This window comes from Calonectris borealis, chromosome 15 (assembly GCF_964195595.1).
Source record: "Calonectris borealis chromosome 15, bCalBor7.hap1.2, whole genome shotgun sequence".
NCBI classification, from domain to species: Eukaryota; Metazoa; Chordata; class Aves; order Procellariiformes; family Procellariidae; genus Calonectris; species Calonectris borealis.
The window spans coordinates 10,390,381-10,410,472 of record NC_134326.1 but is presented as its reverse complement, the minus strand read 5'-3'; the positions used below and the strand labels follow the sequence as shown (position 1 = coordinate 10,410,472).

Genomic DNA, 20,092 nt, shown 5'->3' with positions numbered 1-20,092 from the left:
CAAAGCGTTGTGCTAAGAGAAACATTTTATCAGTTTGCAAGGCATTATGCTTGCCTTCTCCTGAGAGGAAATCAAATGATAAATACATTCATTTTACAACAATATATCTTTCAACCCCCAGAACAGGGCAGGAGGGATTATAAAAACTTGTTTAACCTTCCTTCTGTTCTGCTCCACAATCTACTAGCTGAGGTACCAGCCTTACACAGAGCTGTCACTGGGCTGTTCACTGCTCTTGAGCTCTGCCTGACTCCAGCTCCCAGACACACACTAGTGTTTGGCTTATATTAGTTGGTATTTTAATAGTTTGACCTTAATGCAGTAACAACACAATAGACAAGGTTGCAATTCAAATGCCAAATCATCCATTTCGAATCACTAAACAAACACCATTATGTTTATCCCACCGCACACCCCGCCTGACAGGAGAATGAAGTAATTACCCAAGATTTGTCCTCAGGTTAACGCTAGTTCATGTTGCACTGCAGCTGCTCAACTGCAACATCCTCTTAACTGACCCAGCTGAAGTTTATTTACAATCTATGGTTACCTCTCAACTGAAGACAAATGCTGAATACCGGCCTATTTTCCATTCACACTCCTGCAAGTGCCTACATGTTGGCTTTATTTCTTCAAAATCGGTTTTGAAAAAACATCATCGTATGTGTTAAAAGATTCTTTACACTGTCACCAACAAAAGCCATCACTTGTTTGTCCTTTTGCTTATCTGTTAAGCCTCTTTTTACACTTAAAAGTTGCAGTTGAAGCAAACAACCCACCCAAGATTAAATTATCCATCCAGTTTGCACTTCATTACAAAAGGAGAACAGAAACAGCAGACAACCTAAGCAAGGGCAACCAAACAATTTTGTCATCATAAAAAAGAAGGGAAGTTGAACACGTGACAATTTACAGTTTAGTATCAACATCAACTGTTGTTTCCCTACACCAAGGTATTGTTACATTCATACCTTTGAACTCTGGAGACAGAGGCAGGAGCTCAGGTGGGCAGCTAGAGCAGTTCTGTCCATATCCATGGGCTGATGAGTGCTCTTGACCACAGAAAATATCCCACCACCCCACAAAAGTTGTTTCTGAGGTTTGGACCCACTCCAGTTGAATTCCACATGTCTCTCCAGAAATGAGCAGCATAACTAAATGCATCTACTGCACTAGTGAAGGCTACAGTGAATTATAAACATTTAGCAGCCAATACAGGCATTTCTCCAGCCTACAGTCTGGCATTAAATCACAAGAGACTCACTCATAACTAAGTTTTAAGTTCCCTAAGTCCCAGAAGACCACCAAGTGTAAAGAAGTTGCTTTTCCACAAATACTTTTCCTTCCAGTAAGGATTATGAGTAAGTTATTCAATTCCAAGTAGGGCTTCAAAAGAAACTATCAGCTGATAATAATTAAATTAGCAATATTTTCAGTGTTACTTGCATCAAGAACTTCAGCTTCTTTAAAAGCAATAAGATCCAGATCCCATCTTTCACCACCTGATAAAGATAACAGGATTTGGGAAAAAGTGAATTTACTATAAGAGTTGAGAACAAGACAGGGCAAGATCTCTACTGTGCAAATTTCAATCCCAGACAAACACCACAAAAGGACAACCAGACAGGAGTGTGATATCAAATGGGCAAAACCCATACAGAAGAACATCACTTACAACTCTCTTCACCGTCTCAGGAACTGCATTTCCTAGCCCCTCACAAGACATTTCCATAGTTCAACATGCAATCCTTTCTATGAGAAATGCATAACATTTATGCTGACTCTGTGTTAGGAAATTAAGCATTATTAGCAGTGACCAGGAAAGAAGTGGATGAAGAGGGTTGCAAAGAGGATCTCCAGAAGAATCCCATTTAAGTACTTCATCTCTCTTTTCCTAGATTTCATTCTACTGCCTCACAAGCAAAGTCAGCACGATTAGCACTCCAAATGCATAAAAAAGCCTAATGGAAAGCTCAGCATATGCCTGATACCCTGAAGGCATTGAAGATTAATACTGCACCTTAGACTACCTTTTCCTTCAAGCACCTGCATAACACACAGGCCGAACAGCTGAAGAACAGGACAGCCGAAGTGGAATTTTTATCTAAGATGCAAACCTGCTTTACTGAGACACAAAACCAATCCAGACTGAATCTCTGAAACCGGAGTCTGTCTCACAAAAGGTACTGTTTTAACAAATGAACTAGAATCTCCCGCCCTGTCTACCTAAAAATTAATGAATTGTAGAATTAGAGGACATTCACGGATATTATCTAGTGCCAGTTATGAAAAAACAAATGAAGACACTATTCCTGTAAATGTCAATACATAAAGACACAACTAGTCAAGACATAGTCCTGTACCTAAACTACAAGATAAATTTGGTAAGCCCAGACACTGAATATTACTTCCAACAGCTGAGTGTATGGTGCCTGCTCTTTGGCCTCATCCAATAGCAGGTTGCATCCATAAACATTCAGTTTTTAGATATCTGCGTTTCCTCCTTAGTGAATGAAGTTCTCCAGCTATGCAACTTGGAAGAATGATATCAAAATTAAGAAGAGAGAACAATGTCAGAAAATCTTAGGAATGAAACAGTAAATGACACAGAAGAGAATGAAGACAAAGAACAAGGTAAGAAGAGAGTGAAGGCGAAACAAAGAATGGCCTATTTTTCTTAAGAGAAGAAGCAGAATGAAAATGTGATCTTAACAAACCTATTCAAGACAAGGTATGACACAGCACTTAATTAGTTCAACAGTGAACACAAGTATTTATTGCATATACTAGAATTTTAAGCCCTATTTTCATACGTCTAGTTTGTGGACCCTGAAGACAAGTGCTTCTCATACAATCACAAGAATATTTTTTGTTACCCCAACTACATGTTTTAAATAGTTAGGAGTGCCACGTGTATGTAGGTTAGATATAAAAGTTGCGAAAGCTAGCATTTGGTTCATCTACTACAGAGATGAAGACAGACTAAAAAGCTACCATATAAAAAAAGGTTAAAAAAATCCAAGCAACATAACTCAGGTGTATCATGACATTAACTGATCCACACATCCATCAATGACTGGGCAGTAGAAGATCACCTCTTAAAAGAAACCATTTCAGTTATGCTACATCAGTGAGACTACCTACATATTTTGTTTGTCACGTGTTGCATATTTAAGTACTATAAGGAATTGCCTTGTCTTTATTCTAAACAACAAACTACATTTTTTTAAATATATTGATCGCAAGTATCACCTGTCCCTACTATAAGGTTATTTTCCTCCAGAAAAGGCTATTCTTGGAAAGACATACTCCAATTACTGTTTGCTTACAAAAAAAAAAATATCCATTTGTGCATAAGTTCCAGCTGTTCATTGTACAGGCTACTCATGCATAACATAATACAGTTCTACCTCAGACTATCACTTGAAGGAATAGAAGGATTCGTTGATGGGGGATCTAAAATTGAAGTGTTAGGAAAACCAAAGTAAGAAATAGGTATTTCAACCTAATTTAAGACAGTTCTGGAAAGCAATGCACTGCTGCTTCACACCTATATAATTAGAACCAGTTTTCCATGTGCCAGCTTCCTCTCCTGTAAAGGTGTCCTGGCTCTTTTTTGTTTTGAAAAACACCTCTAAAAGAGAAGACGTTTGAGACCCATCCTAAGAAACTTCTCTCCAAGAAGTTTTACAAGTAACCAGAGCAATCAGTAGGATCGAATCATATTTCTGCTATACATATCACTTCCAATATACATAGGCATTAAAGACATAAATAGCAACAGGAATATCAGGAAATATATTTAAATAAGAGACAGATGGGGTAGACGAGATCAATTCTGGCAGTCCAGTGATCTTTACACTGAGAAGAACTTTCAATTGATTACGGTATGCAGAGACAGAAATATGATAAAAACAGTCAGGTTTTATTTTCACTATTTTTATTGTCAATTGCAAGTTAATCAATAGGTAGCCATGGCATCTTTTGTAATTATGTAAAAGCTAGTTTGGGTATCAAACCTAGAAGCCTGTCACTTAAAGCCATATAGATTTGTATTACAGATATGTAAACTTAAGTACTTCAAGCAAAGTAAAAACACTTTTTTCAAATCTGAATTCTATAGCAGAATTACTACAATGAATACATATTACTATTCAATGTGTATGCAAAATACAGCACAGTTAAAGAGTATTTTTTTTAAAATAAACATGAGATAAGGAACAAATCCCATTTAAATTCATAACTGTACATATATAAACATCTAAACAATACATCCTGGGGCAAAGTGTTTTTACATTACTATGTAAAGTCTTAAGCTCTCATCTTTAACCTCCCAATGTCTAACTTTTACTTCTCTATTAAAAGAAACAAAAATGAAAAAGCACCTTGTTCTGCCAAGAAGAGCCAAAGGACAGAACCCACTGAACTGGTTCAGAAGTATTTCACATTTGTCCACAAACACACTGAATTAACATCAACAAAGCACAATAACTTCCAGCATTGTGATAAGCGTTAAATCAAGTCTGTTGTGAATGACTATGATCAAAGCTCATCTTCACCGCTAAGTCAGACTACAGTAATCTCCAATTACCTTTTTATGCATTGCTCTTGTACTCAAGATCATCCTTAGTGTTTTGCAAAAGCCAAGACAAGCAACAACTGAAGCAATTTTTATTGCATGATTAAAAGTTCAGAGACTCTGAATGCTGGGAGTATAATAATATGCTGAAATAATGTAGAGCTAAGTATATATATTTCATGCATGTATCTAAACTGAGCGTTCAAATTATAATATTCAATGTAATATACAATTAGATCATAGCTATTTGAACACAAAGTATTTCAGAACTCCTCAAAATAACATGTATTCAAAACACAGATTATGCAATAACCTATTTTTAATATACGATTTACTGTGTGATAAAGTGTGATATGGAACACATTGCTTTAAGTGGCCAGCACCTTACTGAAAAAAGCATACACAGAAGCCAAAATGTCAACTCAATGGCTGACTCACCTCATAAGCAATGTAACACTAGGCTAAATAGACTAGAAAATGCATATTCCACTTAGAGCTCTAAAATCATGGCAAAGGACTGCAGTGTAAGTGATTCCTTGGAAATAACACATCATCAAGAATAGATGTTGCCTCACCATCACAAACTCTCAGCACCAATAAAAATTTGGTTAAAAATATGGTAGTTCAAATTAAGTAACATGTGACAATCCACATCTAAGCAAACTAGTAGGAAGCTTACACGCTCAAAGACTTTTACTAATTAATGTTAAACTGAGTGCTTTTCAAGCAGGTACACTTGCTTGAAATCCAAGCTCTTGTTTCTGGCACACTTTGAAGGCAGAGGAAAGACAAGAGCAAGGTAATGTGTAGAACGGAGTTTGAAAGAGTATCTCCAGAAAGCTGGTTAGAAGTATCCAAGGCAGCACTTGATTTTAATCATTCCTAACCACTGTCACCTGGGTCTGCTACTGCAATCACTACCCAAGTGGAAACCAACTAATGGATACCAAACAATATGCAAATATACCAAAGGCTGTATGAGCTTACAGTACATCTCTCCATGAAGTCAGAAGCCCTTTGAAAGACTTCAGCTTCCAGGAAACTGAATCACAGAAGTCCATGTAGTCAGGATGCTGATGCAGACTTTGAAGAATTATCCCCTGTAGCGACAGAAGAATCTCTAAGTTGATAAGCCTGAAGAGCACGCAGATGGTCCCCTAATCACTACTTTCCCCCCACAGAAGTAGGAAGGTACCCCTCACCTTTTCATTGGAAAGGATTTACAAGTGAATTCGCAGAATTTCCTTCAGTTTTCTGTAACTTGGAGTTCTATCAAGGATATAAAAGTAAACTTTAAAAGATAGAATGCTTTAACTTTAGGCTTCCCGCTAACTACCACAATTTTACTGGCAAGCTTATAAAGCTGAAGGTCTGTTTAAACTGAAATTATCTTTTCATTTTTACATCTGTTGGCATTAGTTTGAAGCATCAGTTGCATTTTAAAGTTGATGCTTTGCTGATGTATTTGGAAGTGTTACACAATTGCAAAACTTTATGATTAAGATAAAACACTTTGAATATACACTTCAAGATCATCCACATACCAGTCAGACCCAAGACACATGGAAGAGAACGATATAATTTACTAATGAATGAACTTTAAGCCAATTCGGTGTTAAGATGGACAAGATTCATCAGTCCCATAGCAGTGTAAAAAAAAAAAAATTATTTAAAGCATACTGAAAATTTCACCTCCACCCTGTCTCTCAAGACTTCAAGCCAAGCTACTCTTAGAAAGCAATGGCAACCCATGCTGTTGGAATACAGAAAAGCGTACCATAAGAAGAAAGGACAGTTTAACCATCATCTGTTGCATCACAGTCCGACAAAGAACAGTAGTAGACTAGAGTTACTGTAGGAAAGGAAAATTTGAGGCACAATCCACAGAAGCCCTATTTACCAGCAAGATTAGGGCTTACTGGTTTGATAAAGGGAAAAGTCACACTCCTTGTACTGGTTCAAAATCATAATCAGATTGGCAAGTGTTTTCAGTATAAGCAGCAACTTTAACATGCTTTATACCTATACTAACAAAATCCTAAAAGCTAGTCCAGTTTTGTTAGCCATTTTCACTTTCCAAGTGGAAACTTGGAAATGAGTAAGCCTTTCAAAAAGCATTTGATAAGTGACCACAAATAATACTCAATAAAGTTTTGGATGTAGATAGAGACACAAGAGAAACTATTTTCCTACAGAAGCTGAAACATTACAAAGTCACAGAAAAATTTAGGTTGAAAGCAATATCACAAGGTCTTCTGATCCAACCCTGTCCTCTAAGTGAGGCTAAATTTGACACTATACCATTCCATACCTCTGTCAGTCACAAGCAAAGTATATGCAATTTACTCTCTTAACCACACACACACTCACATCACACCTATGCTTCCAGTGTTCTGGGGATAAAAGCAAATATCAAAATAGTGTTATGGCTGCTGTTCCTTAAATGCTAGAATTTCACCAAGCTCCTTTACACATCTGAGAAACAACAAAAGAAAACAGGTGATGAATCATAGGAACACCTTGCAAACTGACTGTAAGTTTACAAAAAAAAAAAAGCCAAAACACAACCCACACACAACACTGAGTAACAGACATTTCTTTACTGCTGAGAATGTTTATCATAGACCATCAGTACTCCTATAGAACTTAAACCTTCCTCAGACAAGGACAACCAAATGTTGTCCCTTTTTATTAAATGAAGTTATTAGTAAAAGAGAACTTAAGAGCAGGGAGAAACATGCCACATTTTTTCAAGTGAGACTTCTGCTGTTTCCTTCTCACATCAGCAGATCTTGAATTTCTCAATTTGGGAGTAACTTTTTTTCCCCTCCCACCTTTCTTGGCTTATATGGTTACAACACACTAGATTCACCCTGTGGAGTTTATACCAACAAAATGCGAGCATACATAGACCACAAATTTCGAGAAGTGCTAAATGGAAATGATTTAAAAATCTAACAGATGTTCTGTAGATTAAAACAACACAAACTAGGGAATGGATGCAACAGTTCATTATTTATCCTTATTCTTTTGCAGTAGAAAGCTCAATGAATAAATTGGGAAAAGCATAGGATTCAAGAGTCGCCAAGAAAGAATGCTGTGACTGAAAACTGCTACTAGGACTATAAGAATTTGAAACCATCTATAAAAGTTTATTTTCATCATATAATTCATGCATACCTTGCTGCAGATAGTCTTTCCTTATCTTCCACAACCAAACCCCAATTAAGATATTATTTCAAACACCTGCCTACTAGCAATACACTGGGCATCTTTTGGATATCTAAGGCTTTTAGGTCACAAAACAATTTTTTGCTCTCAATCTCCCTTTCCCCCTCAAGAACTATTATGATCACACAGGTGTCAGAAGGGAAATAGCTTAGAGAAAAAGACAATAGGAAGACACATGTGTCCATCACATCTGTAGGATTAGAAGGAAAATTTTAGTCAAACGATAAAGCAACAGAAAGTCCAAGTCCTGACTGTTGGCAAAACAACAGAACATAAATTTAATCTGCCTCCTCCCCCTTAGTCTTTGGGAAGGGGAAAAAAAACTGCAGAAATAATTATCCTCTCTCCAGAAAAGCAAACTAAAACCAGGACTTCTTAATCCTACATTTTAAGATTTACAAATGCTACACTCATCAGGTATTTCCTTACTGTCTACTTCCTCCAGGTGCAGAGCAAGATTTCCACTAATTCTGAGCCAGCAGGTGGCATTAACATCTCATATACCCTAAGCAAACACAGGGTTAGTCAAATGCTGGATACAGGCAAGCTTACAAGCCCTATTTAAGCCCCACACCTAACGGGTAGGGGCTCAATTTGTACAATGGCATGGAAAATTAACTACAGTCGTGCATGAAGCACTCCACTATCCACTCTGACAAAATAATACAGGATTGCCTTCTCCTGCCTGCCTGATGGTTGGCTGCATTTCCTGTCTCCTATCAGCATGACTCCGTCAGGTGTACACTGAGGAACTCACATCAGAACCTTATCCTGGCATGCAATAAGGCACTTAAAAGGTAATGGCAACAGTAGTAATAAAGTGTAACAGTAGGATCACATTTTTAATTTGTGCAATAAGCCTTTAGAGTAACAAAAGTGGAGACATGTCTCTCTTTAAATGATGATTTACTGCATAAGAAATTGATTTGGGACTCAGTAGATGCAGGTTCCTATTTTCTGCTGATTTTCAACTTCCTGTGCAGCTGCTGACAGGTACACAAGACTGCCATTAGTACAGGCAGAGAAAATACTTCCTTACCTCAAATAAACGTAGGAATAAAGTCCACTGAACACTGAGGTGCTTGTGTTCTCGTGTTATAAACTCCTAAATGGGCATCCTATTTACAGGGGGTAGGAGAGGAAGAGGAAATCAGACCTTTAATACAAACACCACTGACTTCATATTAAAGTCCACAAGAATAAAATGCAAAGTCAGTGCATCGTTTCAACAATGGAAACAGAATTAGCAAAAAAAGGAAAAAAAAAACCCACACCAACCAAAAAAACCTTCAAAACCAGAAATACATGGGGTCATTTTTGCTTTTCTTTCACCTTGAAGTTCAAGTAATTCAGAACATGACTTGAGAAGGCTAAGTGGACAGGTTTTTAAAACAATTGTTAAAACTTACTCTTCTTAGTACTGTATGGAAGTAGCACCTTCATTGCCCTGGAGGGGGAAGCAGAAATTAAGATCCAAAAATGACTAGGAATTATTTTCTTCTGAGTATACAATGAAAACAGTATTAGCACATGCAGGAAACGCATCAGCCACTTTTTGAAGTTATTGAATGAGTAAGTTCTAATACAAAATTTCACTTTTATTTAATAAGAACTGGCAGTCTTAAGATATTGATCACCTTTGCATTAGGAAAGTTTATAAGATTATTCCCATGCACTTGAATGAGTTAGTGGAGATAGTTTTCAGTAACCACTCATCTTCCATACTAGAAATCCCAGTGTTTTCATTTAAATGCACACTGGAATTTAGGTGGTTTTGATGTAACCCTACTCTTCCTTTTTCTTTTTTTTTTTTCCTTTTTTTTTTTGGTCCAGTGGAAAAACTTGTTATAAGAATTCCAGGGCCTGCCACAGATAGAGAAGGAAGTTCATGAAAAATGTTAATGTTCTACAAGTCCACGTGCTGCTACACAAAACAAAAATAAACAGATATAAAGAAAAGCTGATACCTAAACAGTACTATCATTCAGTCACTTACCACCGAAGTCAAAGTCTAGAATAAAATTTAAATCTTGGGCATTCATGTAACATCTGTTTTCTGATAATGCTTCAATTTCTTACAGGTAGCCAGTTCTTGGACTATTTCTAGAGTTTGCTTACCACTGCATTTCCTACTCTGAGACATTTGAACAGAGATTCCTATTAATCTATAAATATTTACTTGTCACCAGCCAAATATTACAGACCTTATGTCTAGAAAGTCAATTCTTCTTGTCCAGGCACTCCGAAGAGCTTGGCTTTTAGAATTTAAATTTCACCTTCTGGATTCCTATGTAACAAGCACCTCTGACGGAAGTCCAAGATCATATGAACGGAGAGAAAGGAATAAGTGCGTAAGGGAATCTGGGAGTAATAGCACAAGCCTTCATGTATCACTTTGCCACAGTTCTTACTGTCAAGACTTGCCCCAGGGCCTGTGCTTAAAAACAGGGGAAATTGAGATGCATGCTTCCACTGAAGCCACAATGCAAAAGAAGCAGTTTGCCTGCTACAGATGACCTTTACAGCAAAGGGCTGCAGTAGATCTGCTGCATCACAGAAGGATCTTCAGTGCACAAGAACACCTCAGGCAAATGAGGAGATGTTTGTGGTCAGTGTGTGTTTAGTAAGGTATAATCTTTTTCAGGAGTAAGGGAGAAGCTGGTATTTTCCTTCTTCACGCATACAGACCCCTAGAACTACAGAAGCACGTGCTTTGTCACCCTGCTAACCAGGGCAACAATGTAATTTTGCTAGTATAACTTTAGACCTACGACAGAATCGATGTTAACTAGCATTACAACTTAAGTTGTAACACCTTCTGGCCTGCCTTGAGACATTTAATATTTCACACTAAAAGTGAGTACAGTTTGCAGATCACATTTTAGTACTTGGCTTCAAAAGACAAATTGATAACTTAGCATTTCAAACCACAACAACTGACAAATTTAAAACTTACTTCCATGACATTATCCAGAACTTGGGTTTCAGAAAAGGCCTTCTGTTTCAAAAACCAACCAAGAAGGTAGACCCAGGACAAAAGTGCTGGTCCCCAATACCTTTCCTTTTAGAAAGCATTGATAATATTGATGTTACAGGAAGTTATTAAACAGCTACTAGTAATGTAAAAGGGAGTGATAAAAGACATATGACCACACATGCAGCTTAAATTTGGGGGGAAGAGTGCTGCGTTTTTTCCATACCAATTATTTTAAATAATAACCCTGGTCAAATTTAACTTTTCTCTCATGTACTTGCATAGTCCTTATATATCTAGAAAACAAACACTAAGACGAAGAGGTATTTTCACTTGTAAATAGTAGTTAGATTGTTTATAAGATATACAGTACCACTTATGACTTCTGGCCTCCAAAGAGCCCCTTGCTATAGGAAGGCAATGAAAAAAGCAAACCCCAAACCTCACAGTCTGATAAGGCTTTAAGTTATTTTATGATACATAGCAGTTCCCCCCCGCAAAAAATAGGCTATTTAAGAACCATTAAACTTCACCCCATTCATTGCATACAAGGAGCAATCAGTACTAATAACTGTACTTCAGGACTGTAATAGCCTGGCTTGAAAGCCATTATTCTGAAAAATAGTATGTACTGAAAAATAAGGTTACCTAGGCAATGTAAGACACAAACCAACGGGAAAAACAGATCTCTGGGTCTGTACGTTTACACAAAGATTGGAATAAATGCCACCATCTGTAGCTCAGGTCCTTTTTCCCCGGCAGACAGGGATGCTGGAGGCCCGACGTGAATCCCAACCGAGTCAAAAGGATGCGCCCATGTGCTCGCCCACCTCCCGGCTCCCCCATTTTCTCATTCCCACTCGGCACTACTTTTGTTAAGGCACTGTAAAACGGGCGGCCGGACAGCCGCTGGCCGCCGCTCACCCCCCGCGCCCCGGGAAGGCCCCGCTCCCCCGTCCGCGCGTTGAGGCCGGGGGCGGGCGGGGAGCGCGGGGCTCGGCCCCGGGCGGGAGGGGGGCCCTGCCCGCCCCGACGCGCTCCCTCCACCCCCTGCTAGAAAGGTCGAGAAGGAGGATGCCCGTGAGCTGCTGCCTCCGTTCCCCGGGGAGGACGCGGGGGCAGGAGCCCCTCGCCCCCAGGCGGACCCACGGCTCCGGCCTCCCAGGGCGAAAGCGGGGAGGGGAGGCTGCTGCCGTCGCGCCCCCGGGCCCTGTCCAGGCCGCTCCCCGCCGCAGGGCGAGCCACGAGGGCCTCGGCGGGGGCCAGCCCGCCCCCGAGGGCAGGAGAGGCGCAGGGCGGCGCGGGCAGGCAGCTCTGGGCGAGCTCGCCACCCCGTCGCTGGGTGGGGGCTCGGGACGGCTCCCCCGTAAGATCTCACCTTTTAGAGAGGTCCATGAGGACCCCAGAAAAAAGCTTCTCTCCCAGCCGGAACGAGACCACCAGGGCGTCCTCGATGATGTGATCCAGGGTGACCCGCACCTCGGAGCCAGGCAGCAGCGGAGCCTCCGTCTCCCCTCCGGCCGGAGCCACGGGCACCGGGGACTTGGGCTCGACAGCGGCGGCATCAGCAGCATCCGGCTCCTCCTCCTCCGGCCGGGACGGCTCCTCCCCGGGCTCCGGCTCCGCGGAGCCCCCAGTAGCCGGCGGGCAGGGCTGCGGCTCCTCCTCGGGAAGTTCAGGGTGCCCAGCAGGCGGCGGGCAGGGCTGCGGCTCCTCCTCGGACTCCGGGCTAGGCGCTCCCCGGCGCTCGGCCTGCGGCGAGCCCACCTCCGGGGTGGAGGGCAGCAGCTTCTCCGTCCTCTCAGCTTCCGGATCCCGAGTGCCGGCCGGGCTCCGGGCGAGCTGCACAGGCGGCGGCTCCTCGGCCTCGCCGGGAGCAATCTTCCCCCCATCGGCCTCCTCCCCATCAGGCACCACCGACTCCACGGCCTCGGTGACGGCAGGGAGAGGGTCCGCGCCGGCCTCGCTGCCCGGGATAGGCTCCATCTCGGGCTCAGCTTCGCCAGCCCCCCCATCGCCCGGCACCGCTGCAGTCGCTGCCGCCTCCGCAGCCATGGCCGCCATTTTCTCTGCTGCTTCACCGCCGCCTCCCTCCAGCAGCGGGATCGATAACCACGGCCTTCCCCGCCCGCCTGGGAGGGAGAGCCCGCCCCCTACGCTCGCATCCGGCAGCCTATTGGTGGGCGCCGTGCAATTTTCTACTTCTAGTGGAGAGTGGAGTAGTCCGTCAAGTCCAGCGGGAACTTCTCGTTGGCCAGCGAGGACTTCATTCAATTAAGAGTCGGGAAGAGGAAGAAGGGGTGTGGCTTAGTGCTTTACAGGCCGTTACAGATTAGAGGGGTTGGGCCTCTAGCATGGCTTCGCCATCTCATTGGTGGAAGGAGGAGCCGCTCCCGCGGGAGGCTGATAATTGGCGGCGCCATACGTCGGTCAGGGGGGCGCGAGGCAGGATCCGCGCGGTGCGCGGCATGCGCGCTGGGGGGTGGCCGGCCGGCCGGGAGAGGGCGCGAGGGAAGATGGCGAGGGCAGGCGGGCGGCCCTCAGCGGGGTTCGTTCTGCCTCGAGCGGCACCCCCGCGGGGGAGAGGCCGTCTCTGCCTCCCAGCTTGTACAGCGCCGCGCCCGCCGCCGCGCGGGTGCAGGCGGGGGCTGCTACTGGTCTGTGGCGCTAACTGCCCTCGTGCTGTGGGGGCGAGCGGGGCCCTTACTGAGGGGAGGGGGGCGAGTGAAGAAGTGTGGTGAGCGGGCGGGTCGTTGGGGAGAGGGAAAATGGGAGGAAGGCAGAGGGCCTGGTGTCTTTCGTGAAGTAAATCAACACTTTAAAAGATTAAGTAGCATGAGTTAGGTACATGGGGTAAAGGTGAAAGGCGCAGTGTTGAAAAGGGGAGAAAAAGAGTTAACGTTTTCCCTTAAGATGTTCTGAATCAGTGGTTTTTCTTCCTGTGGGATCAATAGTTGCTACCGTGTGGGCATTTTTTTCCCCCAGGTAGGAAATCTTGTATTTCCTAAACAAAAATTAATGAAAAAGAAAAGGTTTTAGTCTGTTATATGTATGATTTTACATTTTGGGAAGCCGAGTCCTTTGTAGAAAGGAGGGGTTTGTTAGAAGGAAAGATGGATGAGAAAGAAAAGTAGGAGCAACTGGAGACAGAAAGACAAAAGTGATCTTAAAGCGTGAATGGTTTTATTCTTCCTAGTGCTATTATGAGAGATATATTGTTCAGCAACAAATGAAATTTTCTGAAAAGTAACAAGTCAAATCCATAAGATTTTCTTTAAAAATAAAGTATTCCTTTTCTTTCATGTTAATGACTTTAATTGGCAGACTTCAAAGTTGCTACTAACCAGATGCTTACAATAGAAATAGTGCTACACCCCGGGTTGTCAGGTAAAAAACTTATAAATAAGGGGCATGAAGAACTAATGAAATTTTTGCAAGAAGTATGAGAAAAAAATCCTTGGTCAGATTTCAGGCCTGGTGCTACACTCACCTTTTTTCTCTTCATTGTAGGAAAAGTGAGCTATATGTAGTTAAAGGACTACGATAATGCAAAGAATTTTTTTTTTTAGTAATAATAAATGAGGATATGGAATAAATAGTCTTCTGTAACAGCAAAAAAGCTACGTATAACTATGCAAGTAAAACATGATCTTGCAAGCTGCTAGCTATAGGATTTTAGTCAGTAATAAAGGCATGATTAACATAGTCTGTTGTCCTGATCATAGTGGTTTGACTTATGTAACAGACAAAAAGACTCTTCCTTTTGTTTCTGATAGTGGTTTACTTTGCATGGTGAACATAATGTTTGCATTATTGGTGGTGTAAAGTGTGTAAGGAACATGTGGGAACATCAGGAAGAACAGCTAGGCACATTTCTGGAGACAAATACATTAGAAATATAGTTAAAAGAATTTGCTAAAGATAAAACTGCATGCTAAAGATAAAACTGCTTAAAAAATTTTTGTGTGTTTTACCACCATATCTGTTAAATCAATGGTTTGGTAGTGTGGGTGGGTAGAATAGGATGTGTTCATTGGGGGAAGGAGTAGTAGATACTGAATTACAAATTAATTTTGTTCCAGCCATGCTTGCAGCTTTGTCAGTCTGCACCACAGAGAAACAGCAGATGGATTCAGCGTATGATCTGTGGCTTAAAAGAAATCAGATTTGGTAAGCTTTTCCAAAACTATCTACCGTTAATATTACTTCCTAAATCATTTTGAAACAATTTTGTTAGACCATATTTGTAAAAGATCTGTATTCCATATCCTGAGGCCATAATGCTTTTAAAGATGGCAGCTGCCTAGGCGCCCCTAAGGCTGAATGTGTTCTTTGCCAGAATTCTGGAGAATAATGGGAAGATTTGTGTTGCTACTGAGTTACCTTCATTTCAAAGCTATCCCTGTGCAAGGATTTCAGTTTTAATTCAGATCTGAGATTTCAGGTTTTTCTGTATGTTCTGCTAGGGAGAATGCAATAGTGGCTCTGGAAGGTTCACAGAAGTTGCAAATGGTTCGTAAAGAGTTGTTCTCATCTTGAAGAAGCCTGGTATAAAAGAAATGGTCGTAGGAGTGGAAGGAGGACTCTGCTGTTCTTTCCTCTCATTATTTTTGCTCTGTGTAATTGTGACAACATTTGTCATATAGAAAATGAAGATTTGTTTCCCAGAAACTTTTTACCTTATTCAGATGAGTCCTAGGACAGATTAAAGAAACATATTAGTGAAGATAGCTCATACGTAACACCAGAACTGTTTTTACATTGCTCTCCTACGCAAAGAATTTCACTGTGCTTGGAGGCACTCCAATTGTATTTCAACAGTAGACCAAACCATACTCTGCATGCACAGGACTGTTCTGCACGTTAGAGGTATGATCATCTGTTCAAATGCTGTTTTCCTTATTACTGTCTTACACTAATAGTAATCTATTTGTTCATCCGAACACTAATGTTGTGAGGAAAAGGCATCACATTAGCTAGAACGGCTGGCAGGGTACAGGGATATGTATTGTCATATATTCTATTCTGTTCTTTTTTAAATTATTTTTTATTTTTTACTCAGGAGACATAGTACTATATTTCAAAAGCTTACTAACACTTGCACTCAGAAGTTTGCAAAAGCAAAGTTGCCAGGGGAGGCCAGAACCGTCATGATCCTCACTATAAAACAGCATGGCGTGTGTAGATACTTTGTACAGGTGGTGATTTTAATTGTGCTAGCCGGTCAGTTTAGTTAGCCACAGTTCATTTCTCTGGTGCTGTTGTGCCGTGACATAGAAGGATAGCAGTAAATTCTGAGCCTACAAGAAATTACCAACTAATACAAAGAGACTACTCAGCCCTTGAGCTGATGGGACATTAAGATCCAATAGATCAGCCCAGCAGGCTTTTTGTTATGTTAAGCTCAGACTTATGTAGAGGATGGGTGTAAAATGGAAGATTTCCTCTTGCAAAACTTCAGCGAGGTTAATGCTTACTGAAATCCACCTTGCTTTTCAGCAGGTGTTGCTTATGGCAGACAGTTACCATTAAAATGCTAACTGTCATCTTTTACATCTACTGGAGTTCCCAGCAATCCTTATGCTAAGCATAGGAAACAAATCTGGTATGGCTTGTTAACACTGAATTGTTTCATTGCAATAACAGAGGAGATTATGTCCTTGACCCAAGCAGTTTAAACTACTAGAGGGTCTTAAAATAGAATGTAACAGCTCTTTTGCAGTATCATTTGCATGTTGAAAGGTGCTATAAGTGCTTTTAAGAAGAGGTAAAAAAGGACATTTATATACCACTATAATGGCCCACAGAAATATGATACCATAGGTAACCCTTAAATGAAAGTATACTAACAGTAGGCATGTAGATGCAGGATGAAATTTGTAAGTTTAACAAAAAAGCACCCGCTATATATTTTTTTTCCATCCCAAATTCCTTTGATCACCATTTAATTTCTGTTTATTTTAAATCTAGCCTGTAATCTCTTCACGATAGGGTTTGTCTTTCTGTGGCTGTTTTGCATAGTGATTGGCATAGTTGGGGCCTTGTTTCTATCCTGGAAACTTTAGAAACTGCCAAAATAAAATAAATGAAGTTAATGAAACAAATTGCACTAACACACTTTGTGTAGATTAAAACGAGTCTCCGTGCGCCCAGCAAGTAGAAAGAAGAAACTATGAATTCGAGAGAGGAACTGATACAATTGGAGGGAATAAAATTATGAATTTGAAGGCAGGAAAAATGCAAAGCTCTGTGCAGATGTGTTAACAGCATATTGGCAGGCTGGGTAGCTGAAGAAGTTGTTGTAAGTTTGGGTTAAGTGAGTGAATGGATGTGATGTGGTTGCATGATGCCTATAAGAAGTAGATACGATTGTATCTGTATACATGGGTGAAAGAATTGTGTCTGTGTGTGTAAGCTGGGATGCGGTAAGGATCAGGTCTGGCAGACTTGACTGTTTAAAGGCCTGTGCTGCTCAGTATTAGTGATACTGATTTGTTCTGTCATGACCAAAACGTCTTATTGCACTGACCTAACTATGAATAGAAAATCTTGAAGTCTGTGAATGGTCACAGCATGTATGTGTGTTTCAATTAATAAGTGCGTTGGTTAGGGTGTATAGAGTTTAAGATGATGTATAGTGGCAACGTCATTCTCTGGGCATCAAGTTCTGTAAAAGTGCACTACCATGAAAGATCCAACACAAAATGCACGGTTGTAATGGAACAATATACATAAATAGAGTATAATCAGGGTTGCAGCAAAGCCAAAGTGCTTGATTGCAGTATATCTATGAATACTTGGCTTCCTTTAAGCTAATTGAGCTACCAATAACAGTGGAACTGTGATAGCAGTCTCCAGAATGGGCTGCACCCTGGTAATTGCCTAGTAGCTGGAATTTGTGGTGTTATTGGTATCCAAGCTAGCTGGATATGTGTAAGTTCACTATGCCTGTTCATGCTGCAACTGATCTGTCTTGGTGTAGGCATATGAAAGCTCTAAACAAGTGTGTGGATTTATAGGGAGTGTTTATAGTGTCTTGGTAGGATAGCAGATATTTTTCCTAGTATCTAGATTGGGGCGTAAGAATTTTAGATTAGAGGCTTACAATTTGAAGTCCTAAAAACCTTGCTGAGACTTTGTGACTCCACGCATTAAAGGGATTGTGGTTTATATACATCCAATAGCTCTAGTTTTTGCTGGCTCTTCAGCAAAAATGTAGAGAAATAGTGTACTACAGGAAACATCATACTTTTGTCCCTGCGTCAGTCTGAATCATAGTGGTAATAGCTTCCTCTGACTGCTATAGTGACAACAATTTCCTGTGACCCTGAGGATGTCTGAGGGTCTCGCAAAAACCTCCACAGGTCAGGGTTCAGGGACCACAGTTTTATGCTGTGTTAATAAATCCATTTTAACATTATTTAGTGTTTGCAAGGCATGATCTGCTATTGTTGTGAAATTTTCAAGGCTTTCCTATTTAAAAAGAAAAAGTGTAACCAATGAAAGCCAAGGTATGTAAGCAATGCAGAGGTATATAAGCAAACAAAGTAAAGATTGGGTCTTGATTGTATGCTGCAGACTTACTGCTTCTATAACTTTCTTAGGAAAGTAATGCTCTTAAAATAATTGTTAATTACATTTAAGCTGTTTTGAAACTTCATTATTGATTTATTACAAAAAATTGGTATGGGAGGAGAAAATAATCAGTCATTACTGTAATGTTTGGTAACTGATTTTTGTAGCCATATGAATGTAGAGCTCATTTTGTTCGGTTTATGAATGATCATTAAAGGATTTGTAAAATCTCACTGCATGCACACATGCCCCAGAAGTCTACCCGGCAATTTGAAAAGTTAATTATATGCTGAATTTCTTGTGAACAAAAGATGAAGTCAAGGACTGGGACTTTACCTAAGGTCCATATGGAGAATTGATTTAAATCAATTACCATAGTTGGGGTTGCTTAAAAAAAAAATTGCAGCTATAAGTGAGCCCTTGGGGCAAAGCACTGACATTAGCTCACTGCTGACAGGTGTCACACTTATTTTACAATTTTAAAGAAATGTGAGTCTGAAACTATTTCCTGTTTCTATTTATCTTGTAATCTGACTGATTTCTGCTATCTTCTGAACTTCGTGCATCTGTAGGTACTGGTGGTATCCACATTGTATCTCCACATATTTTTTCTATTCAGATAAAATAAAACAACTTTGAAGATGCAAAATTGCTAATACTATTATTGTTTCATATTTTGGCACCTAAAACCATATATCTAGTTTTGCATGCATACTGCATGCAAAAGACATTATAACTGTCTTAATAAAAGGTCTTTCATTATTTTAGTATAAATAAAAAAAATAAATTCATCATGCACGAAAAGCTAGATCTATAGTGTCTCTCAAATAGTCATCATTGTTATTAAATGATTAACTTATCGATTCTAACTAATTCTTAGTAGATCAAGTGCCAGTCCTTTTCCCACACATATACGCTAGTCCGCTTCCGGAGTTACTTATCAGTATTAAAATTTGTGGGTGTGGAATGAATTCATTCACTTATATGATACAATTTCGTAGTGCCCAGCTAGATCAATCAATTTTATTGAGTCTTGGAGACTCAGTAAATCAAAATTACTCTAAAATGTGACCAAGACATCAAAGACCAGAGTTTGCAGGGTATCCTTTTCAAAAGTATTGCCAGGACAGTTCAGCCTTCATAGTGCTGTGGGCCAGAGATGTATCAGTGTACCTTCAAAAGGCTGTTGGGCTAGGACACCACTCTTCAGCACACGAGCTGCCTTGTGTCTGAGTCAGGTATGAAATACTCCAGTTCCTTCTTGCTGGAGCTACAACCTCATGATGGGCTGGCAGCCCATCTGACTACCTCTTCATCAAGCATGGCAGGCAGGGAAGTACTTCTTCCATTCCTCTGCTCTGATAGACCAGGTGGATTCAGTCTGGAAGATGCTAATTGGTTAACGTGGGCCTAAATGACTAAGAAAGTTAATTTTCAATAGTGATTTAGGTATAGAGGAAGGTATTTACATGACCTAATTTAAGTGCCTAGATTAAATGGCCATTTTAGGAGCTCTGTTAGTAAAGAACGGGATCATTCTCAGGACAGTGGTTCAGAAAGGGATGCTAAGCTAGCTCTGAAGCGATTTCAGAAGACCCTCTGTCCTTTTGACTGTACGGGTACTCTAGTTTCACAGTTTAAACATTGAAATTGTGATTGTCACCTGTACTGCCATATTCTCAAGAGGTAAGGAAGGTTCTACAAATGTTAACAAGTGTTTGTTTGGGCAGTAA

At 40.6% G+C, this 20,092-nt stretch overlaps 2 protein-coding genes across 13 annotated transcripts in view; one reads left to right on the top strand and one right to left on the bottom strand.

Annotated features, from left to right (window-relative positions):
* PWWP2A (PWWP domain containing 2A) overlaps window positions 1–12,848 on the bottom strand; it is a 45,061-nt gene extending 32,213 nt beyond the window's left edge. For 6 of the 9 annotated variants that reach the window (XR_012675894.1, XR_012675893.1, XR_012675892.1 and 3 more), the window contains exon 1: window positions 12,163–12,848. Coding sequence is in view for 6 of the 9 variants with exons in the window: in XM_075164153.1 (XP_075020254.1) it covers window positions 12,163–12,848 (686 nt within the window). In the remaining 3 variants the exon portion in view is untranslated. Of the gene's footprint in view, window positions 1–5,566; window positions 5,680–5,781; window positions 5,823–10,766; window positions 10,825–12,162 lie in introns of those variants that run through there. The other 3 variants (XM_075164154.1, XM_075164155.1, XM_075164157.1) reach the window with 3 other exon arrangements.
* Window positions 12,449–20,092, top strand: part of FABP6 (fatty acid binding protein 6) — a 47,537-nt gene continuing 39,893 nt past the window's right edge. Inside the window, exons 1-2 of one of the 4 annotated variants that reach the window (XM_075164162.1) lie at window positions 12,449–12,963; window positions 14,867–14,954. In XM_075164162.1, coding sequence (XP_075020263.1) covers window positions 12,838–12,963; window positions 14,867–14,954 — 214 coding nt within the window. In that variant the 5' untranslated portion in view covers window positions 12,449–12,837. Of the gene's footprint in view, window positions 12,964–13,063; window positions 13,442–14,865; window positions 14,955–20,092 lie in introns of those variants that run through there. The other 3 variants (XM_075164161.1, XM_075164164.1, XM_075164163.1) reach the window with 3 other exon arrangements.